This window comes from Microcaecilia unicolor, chromosome 1, assembly GCF_901765095.1.
Source record: "Microcaecilia unicolor chromosome 1, aMicUni1.1, whole genome shotgun sequence".
Taxonomy (NCBI): Eukaryota; Metazoa; Chordata; class Amphibia; order Gymnophiona; family Siphonopidae; genus Microcaecilia; species Microcaecilia unicolor.
The window spans coordinates 46327372-46346546 of record NC_044031.1 but is presented as its reverse complement, the minus strand read 5'-3'; the positions used below and the strand labels follow the sequence as shown (position 1 = coordinate 46346546).

At 45.7% G+C, this 19175-nt stretch overlaps 1 protein-coding gene across 4 annotated transcripts in view; it reads right to left on the bottom strand.

Annotated features, from left to right (window-relative positions):
* CCM2 (CCM2 scaffold protein) overlaps nt 1-19175 on the bottom strand; it is a 277985-nt gene that overhangs the window by 21174 nt on the left and 237636 nt on the right. For all 4 annotated transcript variants that reach the window (XM_030196787.1, XM_030196760.1, XM_030196778.1 and 1 more), the window contains one exon: nt 14809-14932. In XM_030196787.1, coding sequence (XP_030052647.1) covers nt 14809-14932 — 124 coding nt within the window. The remainder of the gene's footprint in view (nt 1-14808; nt 14933-19175) is intronic.

Sequence of the window (19175 nt, the reverse complement as noted above, 5' to 3'; positions counted from 1 at the left end):
AGTCTTCCCCACCAAAGGTATGGGAAGATAAGCCTACAGGAGGCCCTCCCCCCAATCAAGAAGAAAGGCATCCGACGCTAGCCTGCCGTGGGCCTGAAGTCTGGACCAGAACTGAGGGACCTTGTGGTTGACTCGAGTAGCAAAGAGGTCCACCAAGGGGGTGCCCCACACTTGGAAGATCTGGCGCACCACTCTGGAATTGAGTGACCACTCGTGAGGTTGCATTATCCTGCTCAACCTGTCGGCCAGACTGTTGTTTACGCCTGCCAGATACGTGGCTTGGAGAAACATGCCGTGTTGGCAAGCCCAAAGCCACATTCTGACGGCTTCCTGACACAGGGGGCGAGATCCGGTGCCCCTCTGCTTGATGATGTAATACATGGCAACCTGATTGTCTGTCTGAACATGAATAATTTGATGGGACAGCTGATCACTGAAAGCTTTTAGAGCACTCCAGACCGCTCGCAACTCCAGAAGATTGATTTGAAATCGTTTTTCCTGGAGGGACCAACTCCCCTGGGTGTGAAGCCCATCGACATGAGCTCCCCACCCCAGGAGAGATGCATCCGTCGTCAGCACTTTTTGTGGCTGAGGAATTTGAAAGGGACGTCCCAGGGTCAAACTGGATTGAACTGTCCACCAATGCAGGGATTTGAGAAAACACGTGGACAATCAGATTGCGTCCTCTAGACTTCCCTCAGCTTGGTACCACTGAGAAGCTAGGGTCCACTGAGCTGATCTCATGTGAAGACGAGCCATGGGAGTCACATGAACTGTGGAGGCCATGTGGCCGAGCAATCTCAACATCTGCCGAGCTGTGATCTGCTGAGAGGCTCGTACCCAAGAGACGAGAGCCAGGAGATTGTCGGCCCTCTGCTCTGGAAGGTAGGCCCGAGCCGTCCGTGAATCCAGCAGAGCTCCTATGAATTCTAGTCTTTGTACTGGAAGAAGGTGGGACTTTGGGTAATTTATCACAAACCCTAGTAGCTCCAGGAGTTGAATAGTCATCTGCATTGACTGTAGAGCTCCTGTCTCTGAGGTGTTCTTCACCAGCCAATTGTCGAGATAAGGGAACACATGCACTCCCAGCCTGCGTAGAGACGCCGCCAGGCATTTCGTGAACACACTGGGTGCAGAGGCGAGACCAAAGGGTAGCACACAATACTGAAAATGACGTGTTCCCAGACGGAATCAAAGATACTGCCTGTGAGCTGGTAGTATCGGGATGTGAGTGTAAGCATCCTTTAAGTCCAGAGAGCATAGCCAATCATTTTCCTGAATCATGGGAAGAAGGGTGCCCAGGGAAAGCATCCTGAACTTTTCTCGTACCAGATACTTGTTCAGGGCCCTTAAGTCTAGGATGGGACGCATCCCCCGTTTTCTTTTCCACAAGGAAGTACCTGGAATAGAATCCCTGCCCTTCTTGCCCTGGTGGCACGGGCTCGACCGCATTGGCGCTGAGAAGAGCGGAGAGTTCCTCTGCAAGTACCAGCTTGTGGTGGGAGCTGAAAGACTGAGCTCCCGGTGGGCAATTTGGAGGTTTTGAGATCAAATTGAGGGAGTATCCTAACCGGACTATTTGAAGAACCCACTGATCGGAGGTGATAAGAGGCCATCTTTGGTGAAAAAATTTTAGCCTCCCCCCGACCGGCAGATCGTCCGGCACGGACACTTTGATGTCGGCTATGCTCACCTGAAGTCAGTCAAAAGCCTGTCCCTTGCTTTTGCTGGGGAGCTGCAGTGGCCTGTGGAGACGCATGCTGTTGACGAGAACGAGCGCGCTGGGGCTTAGCCTGGGCAGGCTGTCGGGAAGGTGGATTGTACCTGCACTTATTAAAAGCGTAGGGAGCATTCCTCCTTCAGCCATAAAAACGTCTACCAGTTAAGGTAGATGCTGAAGGCGCTCGGTGGGAGAGTTCGTCGAAAGCAGTGTCTCTCTGGTGGATCTGCTCCACCACCTGCTCGGCTTTCTCACCAAAAACATTATCCCCCCGGCAAGGGGCATCCACCACACGCTGCTGGACTCTTCTGTCCAGGTCAGTGGCACACAGCCATGAGAGTCTGTGCATCACTATTCCTTGAGCAGCGGCCCTGGAAGCAACATCAAAAGTATCATAAGCACCCCTGGACAGGAATTTATGACACGCCTTCAGCTGCCTGACCACCTCCTGAAATGGCTTGGCCTGCTCCGACGGGAGCTTATCAACAAAGTCCGCCAACTGCCGCACATTGTTCCGCATGTGAATGCTCGTGTAGAGCTGGTAAGACTGAATTTTGGACACGAGCATAGCAGAATGGTAGGCCTTCCGCCCAAAAGAATCCATAGTTCTAGACTCACGCCCAGGGGGCGCCGAGGCGTAATCCCTAGAACTTTTGGCCTTCTTGAGGGCCAAATCCACTACACCAGAGTCATGAGGCAATTGGGTCTTCATTAACTCTGGATCCCCGTGGATTCGATACTGGGATTCAATCTTCTTGGGAATGTGGGGATTAGTTAGTGGCTTCGCCCAGTTCGTCATCAGTGTCTGTTTGAGGACATTATGAAGAGGAACAGTGGACGATTCCTTAGGAGGTGATGGATAGTCCAGGACCTCGAACATCTCAGCCCTGGGCTCATCCACAGTCTCCACAGGGAAGGGAATGGCCGTAGACATTTCCCGGAAAAAGAGGAGAAGGGAAGACTCTCCGGGGGAGAAAGCTTCCTCTGAGGTGAGGGAGTAGGATCAGAGGGAAGACCACAGAACTCCTCGTCAGAGAAAAACCTGGTGTCTGCCTCTGCTTCCCACGAGTCCTCTCCTTCGGAATCAGACATAAGTTCACGAACTTCAGTCTAAAGCCGGGCCCGCCTCGACGTCGAGGAACGATCTCCTCCATGACGGTGTCGAGAGGAAGACTCCCGTGCTGCAGGCGATGAAGCTTCCTCCAACGACGCCGGTGGGGAGTCCACCTGGGTGGCAGCCGATACTGGCGTCGGAGACCGCACCACGGGCGATGAGCCTACCGTCGCCTCTCTCGACAGTACCGACGGCGCAAGCACCTGCAGTACCGAAACAGATGGTACCGACGGCGCAAGCACCGAGGGTACCGGAGGTGGTCGCAACAGCTCTCCCAGAATGTCTGGTAGAATGGCCCAGAGGCTCTCGTTCAGAGTGGCTGTAGAGAAAGGCAAAGGAGCCAGTACAGGCGACGATGTTAGAACCTGCCTGGGGCGCGGAGGCGGTACCGGGCTATCCGGAGAAGAGCGCACCGACACCTCCTGAATGGAGGGCGAGCGACCCTCCCGTCGTTGGCGCTTCTCGGGAACCGAATCCTTTGGCGTCCCGGAGCTCTCGGTACCGTGTCGGGAGGGTGACCGATGATGGTGCTTCTTAGCCTTCGCCCGAAGCATGCCAATGGTACCCTCCGGTACCGAAGAGGAGGACGTTGAATCCACACGTCTCCTCAGGGCCAGGTCCGAAGAAGGTCGATCCCGAGGGGCCTGCAGAGCAGGAGCACTCAAGGCAGGTGGAGACCCACTCGACGGGTCACTACTACCAGTGTGGGATCTCTGGACAGCCATTACCTGCACTCCGGACGTCGATGCACCCTCCGATACTGACATCGATACCTGCGACGACCTCGGTACCGCTGGCTCCGTCGATACCGAAGAACCGGACCTAGCTCCGAACAGTATGTTCCACTGAGCTAATCTCGCCGTCTGGGTCCTCTTCTTTAACTGGAGGTGCAGCGTACAGGCGTTGGGGCGATGGTCAGCTCCCAAACACTGAAGACATGAAACGTGTCTGTCAGTGAGTGAAATGGTCCGGCTGCACCGCGTGCACCTTTTGAAGCCGCTGGTAGGCTTCGCGGACATGGGCGGAAAAATCATGCCAGCGAGGTCGAACGCGATGGTGCCTGAAAAAAGGACACCAAGAAAAAGGAGAAAAAAAACCTGAACGGGCGGCCAAAATGGCCGCTAACGAAAAAGAAACGAAACTTAGCGGGAACAAAGTAAGAAAATAAAGGAAAAAGGTTTTCTTTTTAAAGAAAAAAACGAGTAGACTCGGGGAAAAAAGCGCTGAAAATGGTGAAAGCACGTAAATTCCGCAGCGAGGAGGTCTTTGGGGCAGAGAAGCAGCAAAGCAGCGTCCCAAGCTGCGGAAAAAACAAGACTGATGAGCACGCTCGCGTTCGGGCGGGAAGATGGTCGCACATGCTGTAATAAGTATGAGACTGTCCTATCCGGGCTAGGCCACTAGAGGGCGCTAGTAGGAGAATAGGTGGAGGTCGCTAGGACCGGGGAGAGCCCTGGGATGTCCACAGGTGGAGGAGGTTATGGGCTGGGCCCGGTGTAGCTAATTAACCACTTTATACCCCACCTGAGTTGAGAGGAAGTGAAGGGAGCTGGCAGCAGAAGGAGAGAGATCCCCCTGGAAGATACTGGCTAACCCTATGGACTTGTGGTGGACTGTGTGTCCAAAGGAGATCAGCAGGCTGAAAATCCTGGGGTAAGAAGTCCCTAAAGCATTAGTGTTTGACTGTGTGTCCTCAGTACTTACAGGAACTGTGTGTTCAGTGAAAGGAGTGTGTGTCCAGAGAGGGGACTGTGTGTCCAAAGAAGAAAGGACTGAGTGTCCAGAACTGTGTGTTCAAAGAGGGGACTGTGTGTCCAGGACTGTGTGTTCAAAGAAAGAAGGACTGTGTGTCCCAGTACTGAGCGAAGCAGGCTGCAAAGCCTGGGGTTAAAAGTCCCCAAAGTATTGAAGCTAGTACTGAGCCCATGTATCTGTGTGGGGAGGCTCAGTGTGAAGATCTATGAAAGCATAAAGTATTAAGCTAGAAGAAGTGTGCCCAGGGGCTGGAATAAAGAGTTGCCTGAGAAATATGCAGTTGGTGAGACCTGTTTAATTTGCTTAGTGGAAACCAGGTCACCCTGAGCGAGAAGGGGTAGCATGCTAATTTGCATATGAACTGCATATTAAGAACCAGGTCACCCTGAGTGAAAAGGGGGATATCACAATGCGCAGTGCGCATGGAATCGCAAGGCTAGCAAACTTTTGTTGCTAGGGAGATTCTCCAGTCCTGGGGCTGCCATTGGATGTCACCCACATGTGAGAACAAGCAGCCTGCTTGTCCTTGGAGAATGTGTAATACACAGAACCTTAAACCAAGGGCAGAATTTAAAGGTAGCCAACAAAGCTGCCTAAGTAATGGAGAGACATTACTGCATCTTCCAGCTTTACATGAAAATAGGCTGCAGAGTTTTGAAGGGTTTGCAAGTGCCAAGCTTGGTAAAGAGAAATACCATAGTAAACTGCGTTACAATAACCAAGAAAGGAGATTATGAAGGCATGCACCAATGTATGCAATGAGGAGAAATCCAGAAAACAATAGCGCGAAGATGACAAAGCCAATAAAAACAATTTTACTACCTGTGAAATCTGATGTTCAAATTTAAGAAGAAAGTCAATCAGGACACCAAAGTAACAAAATGAACCTACAGTCTGCATTGAAATATTAAAGAGTACTGGTGTCAAAATAAACCAGTGATCCAGCATGTAGCAGTTTTTGATAGGTTCAAAACCCAACTGGGCATAAAGCCAGTCTGACAGAGCAAAAAAGACAAGACTAGTGTACTTCCACCTGGCTTAGCTTTGAGTGCATTTGTTGGATATTTACAAGTTTGCTGACCTTATTTTGTAACTTCTTAATCCTCTCTGCACTAGTTTCTTGATAATCTGTTGAAATTTAGAGACACTTTGCCTTTGATGCCTGTAGATACTTATAAGCCCTGCCACTCTACCCCTAACCCACTTACCCCTCTTGTTGCTCCTATATAATAGGGATGGGCAACCATGATTCTTGAGTTTGAAAGAGTTCCACAATGATTGATTTGCATGTACTGCTTCTATTTGTATACAAATCAATCTCATGCATATTCATTATGGAATTATTGATAACCTGACTGGGTTGTGGCCCTCAAGGACTCTTGGCTGCCCACCCCTGCTACATACAGCAACCCAATACACTAAGACTGTATTCCTCAATCACATTACAAGTCAATAATCTCATTCTTTCCACCCCTTACCTACCATAGAACCAAGGAGAACACTGCAAACTGAAGTAATTTCTTCTTGCTATTTTCCACCCACTCATCAATTAAATCAAATTACATAGTAGTGTTTGCTGTTGGTCAAGGGGAAATCAGGAAAATGTTAAATTTTTAATTATTTGGTAATGGAGAACTAATCTTAAATTAGTTAAATCTTACTCCTTCTGGTTAGCCTACACAAGAAGCACACCAGATTTCACAATCAGGTACATAACACATTTTTTTTGACGTTTCAATTTATAAAATAATCCTTTGTATATCCCAACAGCTGAGGGAGCAAGCAAGACTACACACAGAGAATCAGAACAAGGGGTTAGATCTCAAATAAGAAGCTAGGAACCTATTTAGACTAACAGAACAAATGAGGAAAAGATAGGGACTTTGGCAGGTCTTTTTCTCTTTTGTTCCAACAGGTGCAAAAAAGTCAACAAAATGAGTACGACTGGGAAACATGGTGTCAAAGCTATTGCCCTGGTTACAGCTTCTAACTCTATCCAGATAGAGAACGTGATCCAAAATGAGAAACTTTTTCCATGTATAAGATAACTGCAGATAGAATCCCTTATGAAAGAAGTGGAGCAATTTAAACAGCATAGTTGAGAAGCATCCATGACAAGAACTACATCAAGAAAATGCCTCAGGAGGCATCAAAGAACTCCAGCAGAGGAAAAAAAAGAAGCCTGCTGAAAGACAACAACAGGGACATGGATCATCAGATCCGGCAGAACCCAACTTCAGTAGCCCTCGAACTAAAGAAGCAATATGCAGCCCTGGAAGCGAAGGAAAGTGAGAACATCCTGAAAACAGGAGGAACTACAGCTCAGTCCCCAAAGTTGCTGATCACAGACCACTAGGAAGTGAAATGCAGTGGTGGTTGGTGATTGCCTTCTGAAGGATACAGAAGCATCCATCTGCCAACCTGACGATGTCCTGGGAAGTGTGCTGTCTGCCTGGTATCAACATTTGAAACATTAGAGAGTTTACCAAGACTCAAGCCTACTGACCATTACCCAATGCTTCTCATCCATGTTGGCACAAATGAAACTGCTCGGTACCCCGGGAAGCAAAAAGGGTCTCCATGGCTCTGGGAGAGAGGGTGAAGCAGACGATGTGCAGGTGGTCTTTTCGTCAATCCTCCCAGTTGAGCATAAAGGTCAAAGCAGAGACACTCACATCCTAGAGATAAATGCCTGGTTGCACAGATGGTGTCATAGGAAGTGTTTCAGCTTCTTAGACCATGGGATGATTTTCCAAGGGCTACTGAGCAGAGATGCTAATGTTGCTACTGATTGGGTTTCTGCCAGGTACTTGCGACCTGGATTGGCCACTGTTGGAAGCAGGATATTGGGTTAGATGGACCACTGGTCTGACCCAGTCTGGCTATTCTTATGAAATGGTGTCCATCTATCAAAGAAGAGATGAAGTGTCTTCTGCAGCAAACTGGCTAACCAACTGAAGAGGGCTTTAGACTGAAAGCATCAGGGATGGGTGAACAAAGCTCTCAGGCAAGTAAAACATTAAATATTTTTTTTTTTTTTTTCTGTTTGATATACCACCATATGGCCTGTTCTAGGCTTCAAAGCAGTTTACAATACAATAACATCAGTGAGGGGAAGACAGAAGAATAAAAAAACCACAACAACCTAGTGAAAACCTGAAGAAAAGACTTGAGTAAAATGATGAGATATAAATGATTTCTTAAATGTAAAAAGAGTTGGTAGGTTCCTAATGTGAAGCAGAAGCTCATTCCACAAATTTCGGCCACAGAGCAAAAAAAACAGTGGAGTGTGAAGAAGCGAGATGGAGTTCCGAAGAGGACGGCAGCCGGAGAAGGTTGTGGTCGGCAGAACGGAGGAAACAAAGGGGAGTGTACGGGATAAGGGGCAGAAGGCAGGTGTGATTTGTAAACTAGTGTGAGTAGTTGGAAAGTAACACGAGCGGTAACTGGGAGACAACATTCAAGCTTAAGCGTGGTGGGGGGAGGGGGTAACGTGGTCAAAACAGCTTGCACTGTAGAGCATCTTCACTGATGTGAATTGAATGAGCTGTAGGCACTTGAAGGACTGAAGTGAGATGTCCGCACAGAGAGGCTGGTTATCTCACCAGGCCAAGAGATGGCAAAAAAGAGCGACTGGAAGGAATGGGCATACTGAACGAATATGATGAAGAGAATAGAATGAAGCACGGATGACTTGAGTCGATTTGTGGTTTAAAAGTGAGTTTGTTGTCAAAGATGACAACTAAGATCTTGATGGCCTCTTTGAAAGGGAGAGGTTGGTTATCCATGAGAGGAGGAAAAGGATTAGAGCCACGTGGTGGAGAAAAACAAATGGATTCACATTTAGAGGCATTAAGAGAAGATCTGTTTTAAGCCTGGCAGAGACTTAAGTCAACTAGTCATTAAGGACAGAAATTGGAAAAAAGGACAACATTTGGAAAGCTGTGTATAAAAATGCCCACAGTATGGGAAATAAGGTTCTGGATATTCAGGCTGACTTGGATTTAGTGGGAGTCCCAGATATAGTTACACTGGGCTATAATCTATTCAGGAAGGACAAGTAGGGGGTGTTACATGATAGTTCATTTTAAATCAACAGAATTGCAGGACTTATGGGTTAAGGAGGCAGCACTGTGGCTTAACTGGAAAGAGAATGGAAAACTTATTTGCACTGGTGTGATATATAGCCCTCTTCCACAGGTTGAAGTGGACAGAGATTTATTTGAAGACATTCACACAGTGGATAATCATCTGGCATTCAGTGACCACAAGATAGTATGGTTCAATATTAAAAAGTGCGTGGAGAGGGCTTTATTTAAAAGTAAAGGTTCTATACTTTGTTGAGGTAGGGAACTATGTCAAGAAACTTATTTGGATGGGAACATCTGGGGGAACTAGAAAAGTAGGGGGCAAAACTTAAAGGAGCCATTTTATAAGAAACAAACTTTTTTGTTAGGACAATGGAAGAGAAGGTCACTTTGGTTCTAAAAAGAAATAGCTCAAAAGGTAAGGAAAAAGAGGTTAACCTTCATAAACTAGAAGAGATCACAGAAAAGAAAAACAACAATATCTGGAAAAGCAAAGAGAAGCTGTGAAAGTATTTAGGAAAACAAAGATAGATATGGAAGAAAAATAGTAAATAAAGAAAAACAAGGGGGGCAGCAAGACATTTTTTAGATATATTAGTGATAAAAGGAAGTGCAAAAGTAATATTGCGAAGCTCAAGGGTGGCGAGAAGGAATATGTGGAAGCCAAAGATAAGGTAGAATTATGCAACAAATATTTTTGTTCTGTTTTCATGGATGAAGGGTCAGCAGGACTGCAGAAGACAAATGCAAATAAGAATGGAAGTGTGGTCCAATATACCTTACTAATCGTGATCTGGTTCTTTTTCAGAAAAGTCTCACAAAGCTTTAGTGGAATTATAAGAGGCCTAGATTCTCCTTGAACCAGCTCTCGCCTTTTGGTAGGGAAGGTGTGTGTATGTGGGGGGGCTTAAATTTACCTGATTTGAGGCAATTTAATATGGCCTGTATTGTGTGATGTTTAGTGGACTGGATTAAAGGGACTATTTACTTTACTCCTACTGTACTGGAACAGTTGATTAAATGGGCTCACATGATATACTATCTTCATACCAAACTTGGTGATGGCTGCAGTACATCCTCTTATAAAACTATGCATCAGGGTTGGAAGTGGCTTTGCAAGCAGATACAACTCCCCTCCACCTCTACCATGTTGCTTCCTCTCTGCGGTAACAGAGATTTGGATCCTGATGCAACTACGCTGTACATAAAGTGCTGGTCTCAATATGGATCGATTTATATTCATGATCTTTTGACAGATACTGGGGCTATGAAATCCTTTACACAGCTTCAGGAGGAGAGGAGGTTGCATCCTGCTGACTAGTTAGCCTATCGTCAAGTGCATCATTATGCGAGTGTACTGGATATATCTAACTTGAATGAGGATGCTGTGGATTTGATCTCCGAGACTTTGATTTGACTCGAACAACTAAGGCAAGCTTATCTTTTTATCATTTCATCTTGTGCAGCTTGGCACCAAGCTCGGTATTATGACACTCTGGCTGGAGTTTAGAATCAGAATTTACAAACTGAGAAGAGGTCACAGGTGATGAGCTTTGGTTGTTAATGGAACACTTGAAGCATCTTACTTGTTCAGTATCCTTTCAGAAACAGTATAAAGTTTTACTGTCTGTGTATTTCCCTCATTGGGTGTATCTGGCTCATTTGGTGGGCAAAGCCAAGTGCCCACGATGCACAGCTGAGCCGGCAACATTAGTGCATATGTTCTGTAATAAAACCTTTCTGGGTGCGAATAGACCATAGACCGCGTCGAGCCGACATTCTGTTTCTTTGGGCCTTTGTTTAGGTCCTAATCTCCTATATAAGCCCTTATTTCTTGCCAGAAAGTGCATCTTGATGTGCTGGAGGCAGGCAGCTGCCTCATCAGTGACTGCTTGGAGGAATGAACTCTTAATGAAAATGGAGAGATTGGATTTTGGATGGCAGTCTCCTAAGGCCTGGAAAACTTTTCAACAAATTTGGTCCCTGCTGTGCGATCGTTTGTCACATTGTATTCAGTTATCTGTTGAACTTTTAGTACTTGATTTCTGGGGGGACGGGGTGACACCTTTTGGGCTTGTTATGACCTGTGGGTTCAGGTAGCCGTGAAGAATCAACATGTGCGGTCTGATCCATTTGTTTTGAATTCTTTGATTGGGAAGGGGGTGGTAGGAGGGGTGAAAACTGAAAGTTACGTTGTATTATTTTTTTGGTGCATTTTGTTGTATTGTGTGGTTGTAATAAAGATTAAAAACTAAAAAAGAAGCATGGAAGTGTGGTAGACCGTGAATGATTTTCAGAAGACTGTTCGTGAGGAGCTGGCTAAACTAAAGGAAGACACAGTGATAGGGCCAGATGGCATACATCTGAGGGTACTGAAGAACCTAACTTCTGGTAGCTCTGCTATCTGATCTTTTCAATGCTTCTCTAGGGCCAGGAATGGTCCCAAAGGACCGGAGAATGGCGGATGTGATCCTTCTCCACAAAAGTGGAAATAGGAGGCGGTTGGGAAGTACAGACAGGTTATCTGACCACTGTGGTGAGTAAACTAATGGAAACACTTCTAAACACTGGATAGCGAGATTTCCAGAATCCATTGGATTGCAGAACCCGTGGCAGAACAGTTTTACTAGGAGGTAGGCGTTGTCAGACTAATCTGATACATTTTTATTTTGACTAGGTGACCAAAGAGTTGAACTGAGACACCTCTAGAAGTGCTGTACTTACATTTTAGCAAAGCCTTTAACACAGCTCCACATAGGAAACTTATAAATAAACAGAGTACACGTGGTATAGACCCTAAAGTGACTGGGTGGGTTAGAAACTAGTTGAGTGGTACTGCTGTTTGTCACTCGACCCTTGACCACTTTCCCGTATCTCGAACAAATGATACAGCAGTATTCTGCAGTGTCCGGATTCAGGGTCAATATGGCAAAATCCGAGGCCCTGAACGTGACACTCACGGAGGATGTGGTGGAGTCCTTAAAGATTTCTTCTCCCTTTCGGTGGGCTCACAAACAATTAAAATATTTGGGGGTGAACTTGACTAGGAAACCTTCGGAGCTCTTTAATGCAAACTATAAGGGGCTGGGCAAAATTATTATGGAGGATCTAGAGCGTTGGGGAGATCTGGGAACATCATGGTTTGGTAGAATAGCCATCCTTAAAATGAACATCTTGCCACGATTGCTATACCTTTTTCAGGTGCTGCCTGTGATAATGCCCAGGCGATTTTTAGCCACTCTGCAAGATAAACTGGTGCGATTTGTCTGGGCAGGAAAACGTCCTAGGCTAGTGAGATCGCTCCTATATAAGGAGAGGAAGAGGGGAGGACTGGGGGTACCCAATCTCGCATGGTACTATAGGGCAGCGCAGGGGAAAGTAGCACTTGAATGGTATCAAGAATACCCGGATCGCCAATGGGTGCATATAGAACAGCATTCGGTGGGTGACAAGCCACTGAGTGCACTAATGTGGCTGCCAAAGTCTTTTAGAAGTATGACTGATAGAGCCTGTCCCTCCATAGCTGTAACACTCCATTACTGGGATAGTCTGTTCCCTAAGAGACAATGTATATTGACCCGGTATACTCCAATAGCTTTCAACCCTTTATTTTTGCCTGGTACTGTAAAGGGGATTTTCACCAAATGATACGAGTTAGTCGTGAGAACTTGGGGCCAATTGTTTGAAGCTGACTCCCTGGTGCCTTTTAGTGTGTTGCAGGACAGATATCCAGGGGTGGAGGGAGGTGAATTCGCCTATTGTCAATTGGTATCCCTCCTCAAAAGTAAGGCGGTGAGGGAGGTGATGCAGCGTAAGAAATTAGACCTAGAGGAAATATGCGAGCGACATGCTTCCTCTCGGGGATTGATAGGTTCCCTGTACCATAGTATAAGCAAGCAGTCGCCCTGCTATGGGGTGCATAGGAGAAGCTGGGAACGGGAGCTGGGTGTGAGTTTGGGAGTCCCTGGGTGGGAAAGAATAGAAAAAGCAGTTGTGGGGGTGTCGACCCATGTTCCCCTGCAGGAGAATGCCGTGAAAGTACTATATCGATGGTACCTTACACCTGCTCGACTGTGGCGGATCTTTCCGACTGCTTCGTGCACGTGTTGGAGAGGGTGCGGCCAAAAGGGTACCATGGGGCATATATGGTGGAAGTGTGCACTACAGGTTGCAGACCTGGTTGGGGTGCGCAGTGCCCTGGGCCCCTGAGGTGTTCCTGTTTTCTGCTAGGATCGCAGGCCTATTGTCATGTCAACAAACCTTGGTTAAGCATGCGGTTGGCACAGCAAGGGTGGTTGTAGCCTCACAATGGCGGAGGGAGGGGGTTCCCCCGTTAGCTAAGTGGCTTAATAAGTTAAGGTATGTGTGTGAAATGGAGAGACTGGTGGCTGACCATACACAACAATTAGGAAAATGGCACTCTGTTTGGAAGTACATTCCTTTAGATGCTCTGGCGGTCTAGTATGTATGTAAAGAGAGTGCTAAGAAGGGTAGTGCTCAGTGGTGTCCTCCTGGCGGGTGGTGGTAAGGGGGGTGGGAGGGGGGATGGGAGGGGGTAATATTTGCTCTATCAAAAACTTGAAAAAATTTTGAAGTTCCGTGATGTTGGTACTGGAAAGTTGAAACTACTGTGAGTTATAATGTTTGATGCACTAGGGGAATACTGTATTAGTCATAGGAAAATGCGTTCTGGTGGAATGTACTCTGCATTTCTTGTGTTGTTTCAATGAACAATAAAGACTTCTTGTAAATTAAAAAAAAAAAAAAAAGAAACTAGTTGAGTGGGAGGCAACAATGGGTAGTGGTAAATGGAGTTCACCCTGGGTAGGATAAAGAGTTCACTCTGAGGAAGAGGGTGTTACAAAAATGTTTTTAAAACTGGTCCTAGCACTGGTAAGTCATATTGCAAAACAGCTGTCTGGTAATATTGGGCTCTTCACTGATGATACCAAAATCTGCAGTAGGGTACCTCTAATGGTGTGGATAGTGTGAAGAAGGATCTAATGAAGCTTGAAGAATGGTCCACAATTTGGCAGCTAAGATTTCATGCTAAAAAATGCAGGGTCATGAACTTGTACATCTTTGGGTTTTGAAGCCCAGTAAAGGGGGTGAGGTACTACTGTGCAGAAAAGAGGAGTGGGACTTGGGGGTGATAGTATCTGATGATCTTAAAGTGGACAAATAGGTAGAAAGGGCAATATCAAAAGCCCGAAGGATGCTTGGGCACATAGGGAGAGGAACAGTTCACAGGAAAAAGGAGGTGACAGTGCTTCTGTGTAAGTCTGTAGTGAGGTCCTATTTAGAGTATTGTGTGCATTTATGGAGATATAAACAGGATTCAGTCGGTGCAGAGGGCCGCTACTAAAATGATCAGTAGTCTGTCCTAAAACATATGGGGCCAAATATTTTAATATGTATACTTTGAAAAAAAGGCAGGAAGAGGTAAGAACTGATAGACATGTTTAAATACCAACATGACATAAATGCACAGGAGGCGAGTCTCAACTGAGAGGAATCTCTGGAATGACAGCACACAGGATGAAGGTAAATGGGGGTAGACTCAGGAGTAATCTAAGGAATATGGAAAGAATAAGATGCATGGAATGACCTCCTAATGGAGGTGGTGGAGATGAAGACTATATCTGAATTCAACAAAGCATGAGACAAACATGTAGGATCGTTAAGGGAGACAAATAGATAGTAGATCATATGGATGGGCAGACTATATAGGCCATATGATCTATCTGCTGTCATTTTCTACATTTATATGCTTCAGCTCAAAACAGCACTAAAATTACTTTTGCATTTCCAAGGCGGCATGAAGGAGGTAACCTCAAAGCAGTGGCAGCGGTTAACCCCCTCACTAACCACATCGGATGTGCCACATTTGCATTTACTTGCTGCCATTTACTATGTTATTAGCCCACTACTTGGTCTTCTTGGCGGGCCTGCTCAGCTATTCGATCCCCCCCCATACACATAACATTTTTGTGTTAGCATCATGTACTGATGTTTTAGAGCTATAGCCATCAGAGTTGTGTACCATGCTTTCATGTTGTCCCTGGACTAGGAAAGTCAATACACTAATGCTTGCATTAAGCTACAAAGAGATTGAAAAAATATCTTCTTACCGTCATCATGTAATCCTGGAGCAGTTCTGCTGCAGTGGTGCTCAGCTCACTCTCACTGACTGTCTTATTAGGTGGTGACGGTTGATTTGAGTGGCCACCTGTATCCGAGGAACCCTGGAAATAGCTGATGAAGAAATATATTAAACATGTGATTGTTTCCCCAGAATACAGCTTGGATTTCTGATCTAAAATGAGGAATGATTCAAAATGCTTTTGGAGAACAAAAATATGTTTTATCTACACCCTATGCCAACAACAATACCTATACTAAAAGAAGACTACAATGGGTTTTAAGAATACTACAGTTTACTTACATTGTAACCGACAAGTACAGACAATTCTACAATAGTGGGAGCCTAGCATCATGAGGTCACTGTTGAATTTCATCCCTGCACCAATTCTGGAAATTCCCATGATTTCATTTTATTTATTTCTTGTATGCCGTAATATTCCTGCGTTCAAATGGAGTACAGAACTACATGCACAATTTTAAATACTACAAAAATGACATATTACATCTACAACCCATCACTAAGGCAACCTCTGTCATTTAGAATCTGGCCCAGCACCAGAAGACTGCACTAATTTACTGCCCTCTTTTGTGTGGACTTTGGGCTGACTACCCATTGTTTATAAGGTCATTTAGATACTAATAGTTGGCATTAGACTGGTTTTAATTAGGTATGATGATTCCGGTGATAATGGAATAGGGTCAGTATGGCAGTTTACATGATGTTAAGAAGTCTAATGAGGGGGTCCCCTCCTTTTCTTTTGGTTCCTCCTATATTCAAAATGAAAATTTTAATGCTTTGAGTATTCCTGCTCTATTAAAACTAAGACAGCTTTTAAAACTGATATGAATCTCGACTCCTATTGGGATATCCTTTGAGAACCAAAATTTAGGGCTTTATCAAGAATGCTGCCCATTTGGGCTACACATGGGAGACCTAGACACAAGATGTCAGAACAGGAGGCGTTACAGTTATTTATAAATGTTTAAAAATTTGCATAGAGCGCAAGTCATTATGGACCCACGATTTAAGATGACTATCTTAACCTCTTCTGACATTATGTCTGATGTACTTTCCTGTTAACCTGTTGTATTCTGACTACTGTATTTCAGAAATGTTATTACCTGTAGATCTACCATAAGAAACCACTACTGATTTGGGAGATTAACACGCATAATTAAAATCAATTTCCTCTTTCAGTTAATTGTTTAGATTTTCTGATAATGGACGCTTTGGCTTTTCAACAAATAGTTCACCAACCCGACGTCTCTAGCTTTCTCTTCGCTCGTTCGTTCCCTTCTCAGTGTGCCGCCTTCGCAAGGAAATGAAGTCAGAAGAAGGCAGGACACGGAGGGAACGAACGAGCAAAGGGAAGGCTGGGAGATGTCGGCAGCAGCACTTTCACTGACGCTGCGCAGCTGCTGCGACGTCAGAGGTGAATTTAAACACAAGATTTAAACCAGAGAAGAGGGCAGGCAGGTGGACATGGGAGCGGGAGGGCAGGGGAGAGAGGAGCACTGATCGATGGACATGGATGGGAGGGCAGGGCCCAGGGAGACAGGAGAAATTGCTGGACATGGAGGGGAGGGGAGGGAGGAGAATTACTGGATATGGATGGAGGAGGGAAGGGGAGAGCGGAGCATCGATGGACAATGATGGGCATGGATGGGAGGACAGGGCCCAGGGAGACAGGAGAAATTGCTAGACATGGAGGGGAGGGGAGGGAGGAGAATTGCTGGATATGAATGGATGGAGGAGGGAAGGGGAGAGAGGAGCATCGATGGACAAGGATGGACATAGATGGGAGGGAAGGGCCCAGGGAGAGACGAGAAATTGCTGGACATGGAGGGGAGGGAGGAGAATTGCTGGATATGGATGGATGGAGGAGGGAAGGGGAGAGAGGAGAAATTGCTGGACATGGAGGGGAGGGCAGGGGAGAAAGAGGATAATTGCTGGATATGGATGGATAGATGGATGGAGGGCAGGGGAGTTGCTGGACATAGGTGGATGGAGGGGAGGGCAGGGAGAGAATTGTTGGACATAGATGGAGTGGAGGGGAGGGAAGGGAAGACAGGTGTAATATTTTCAATGATGCCATGGCTAGTAAAAGGGGTGTGACTACTGTAGGGGCGGAGCCATAGTGATCCTGCCCCTGGATGGGTAGGGGCGCCGACTAATAGGCTGCAGGAGGGCGCCAGAAACCCTAGGACCGGCCCTGTGATGGGCAATGCCCATATTGAGAGTCCACTTGTGAGTTTGTATCACTCTGCTCAGTTTATTCACCAGGCTGTTCTTCCCTGCCAGGTATGTGGCCCGGAGCACCATTTTGTGACTGGTGGCCCCAAGTCCACATTCTGACTGCTTCCTGACACAAGGGTTAGGATCTCATATTTCCCTCCTTGTCCACATGGAGCATAGCTACCTGTGTTAGAATAAGTATAATTTGGTTGGACACCTGATCTCTAAAAACTATCAAAGCGTTTCACATCGTCCAGAGTTCCACGAGGTTGAATTGACATTCTGTCTCTCAGGCGGATCAAGTTCCCTGAGTGTGAAGCCCAGCTACATGGGACCCCAGCCCAGAATAGATGCATTTGGGGAAATTTGGAATGGTAATCCCAGGATCAATGTGGTCCGGAATGTGCACTAGATAAATGACTGAGACAGCTCTGGGGAGATCTGGATAAGAGCTAGGTTCTCCTCAACTTGCTATGACTGGGAAACTAGGATTCACTGGGTGCCTCTGAAGAGTAGGCATATACAGCTAGATTCTATTAAAAAAAAATTTGGTACCTAAAAAAATTACAATTAAATTTAGGCGCAGTTTATAGAATACACCTAGTGTCTGTCCACGTGACTAAATTTAGTTGAGGGCAGTTAGGCTTTACTTGGCGTAAATCCTATGCCTAAATTAGGCATGGACTGGGTGTATTCTGTAACAATGCGCATAGGTTTTAGAAACACCCATGACCCCGCCCATGGCCATTCCCCTTTTTCAATTATGCACCTTAGAATTTAAGCACATTAAATTATAGTATATGCTTAAGACAGTTGTGCACATAAATTCTAAAGCTAATTTATGACAATTGCTTAATTGGCAATTATTGGCACTGGTTGGTTTGTTAGCTAATTAAATTATGCACACAAATCCAGAATACGAACAAATTTGCGTGCGCAACTTAAGTCGCACTTTATAAAATCTGGGGATAACGTGTACTGTGGAGGACTCGTGGCCTAGCAACTTCAACATCTGCCGAGCTGCGACCCATTACATTCTGCAGACAAGTGACAATGACAATGAGGGCATTCATCCTAGCTAGAGGCAGGAAGGCCTGAGCTTGCACCATGTCCAGCAGGGTTGCAATGCACACGAGGGACTTGGGGTACTTGGTGAGAAACTGCAGGAGTTCCAGCACTCAAATAATTCTGTGCATGGATACTTGAACACCTTTCCTTGATTGTATTTATTTATTTTATTGCATTTGTATCCCACATTTTCCCACCTATTTGCAGGCTCAATGTGGCTTACAGAGTATAGTTATGACATAATCATTCCATTATATCAGATACATTTAGTGGTGTGCAAAGATTAAGTAAGGGAAGAGAGATGGCAGGTGTTAGTCAGGGTGGAAGGTAGGTAGTTTTGTAAGGCTATAGGTTCTCTTTGTAAGCCTTATGGAAGAGATGTGTTTTCAGAGATTTGCGGAAGTTACTTATTTCGTCAATAGCTTTCAGGGATGTAGGTAGTGCATTCCACAGCTGCGTGCTCATGTAAGAGAAGGTGGTGGTGTGTATTAGCTTGTATTTTAGTCCTTTGCAGCTGGGGAAGTGCAGATTAAGAAATTTGCGGGATGATCTTATGGCGTTTCTGGGAGGCAGGTCCACAAGGTTTAGCATGTAGCTTGGGGCATCTGCATGAATAATTTTGTGTACAATCGTGCAAATCTTGAACGTGACTTGTTCCTTGAGTGGGAGCCAGTGAAGTTTCTCTCTTAGAGGTTTTGCACTTTCATATTTAGTTTTTCCAAATATGAGTCTGGTGGCGGTATTCTGGGCTGTTTGGAGTTTTTTGATGGTTTGTTCTTTGCAGCCGGCGTACAGTGCGTTACAGTAGTCCAGATGGCTTATTACCATTGATTGTACCAGAGTACGGAAGATATATCTTGGGAAGAAAGGTTTTACTCTTTTGAGTTTCCACATGGAGTGGAACATTTTTTTTGCTGTGTTCTTCATGTGAGCATCTAGTGTGAGGTTCTGGTCAATGGTGACTCCAATAATTTTTAGATTTTGTGCGACAGGAAGAGAACAGTATGGTGTGGTTATTGTGGAGTAGTTGTTTTTGTTGTGTTGTGAGGT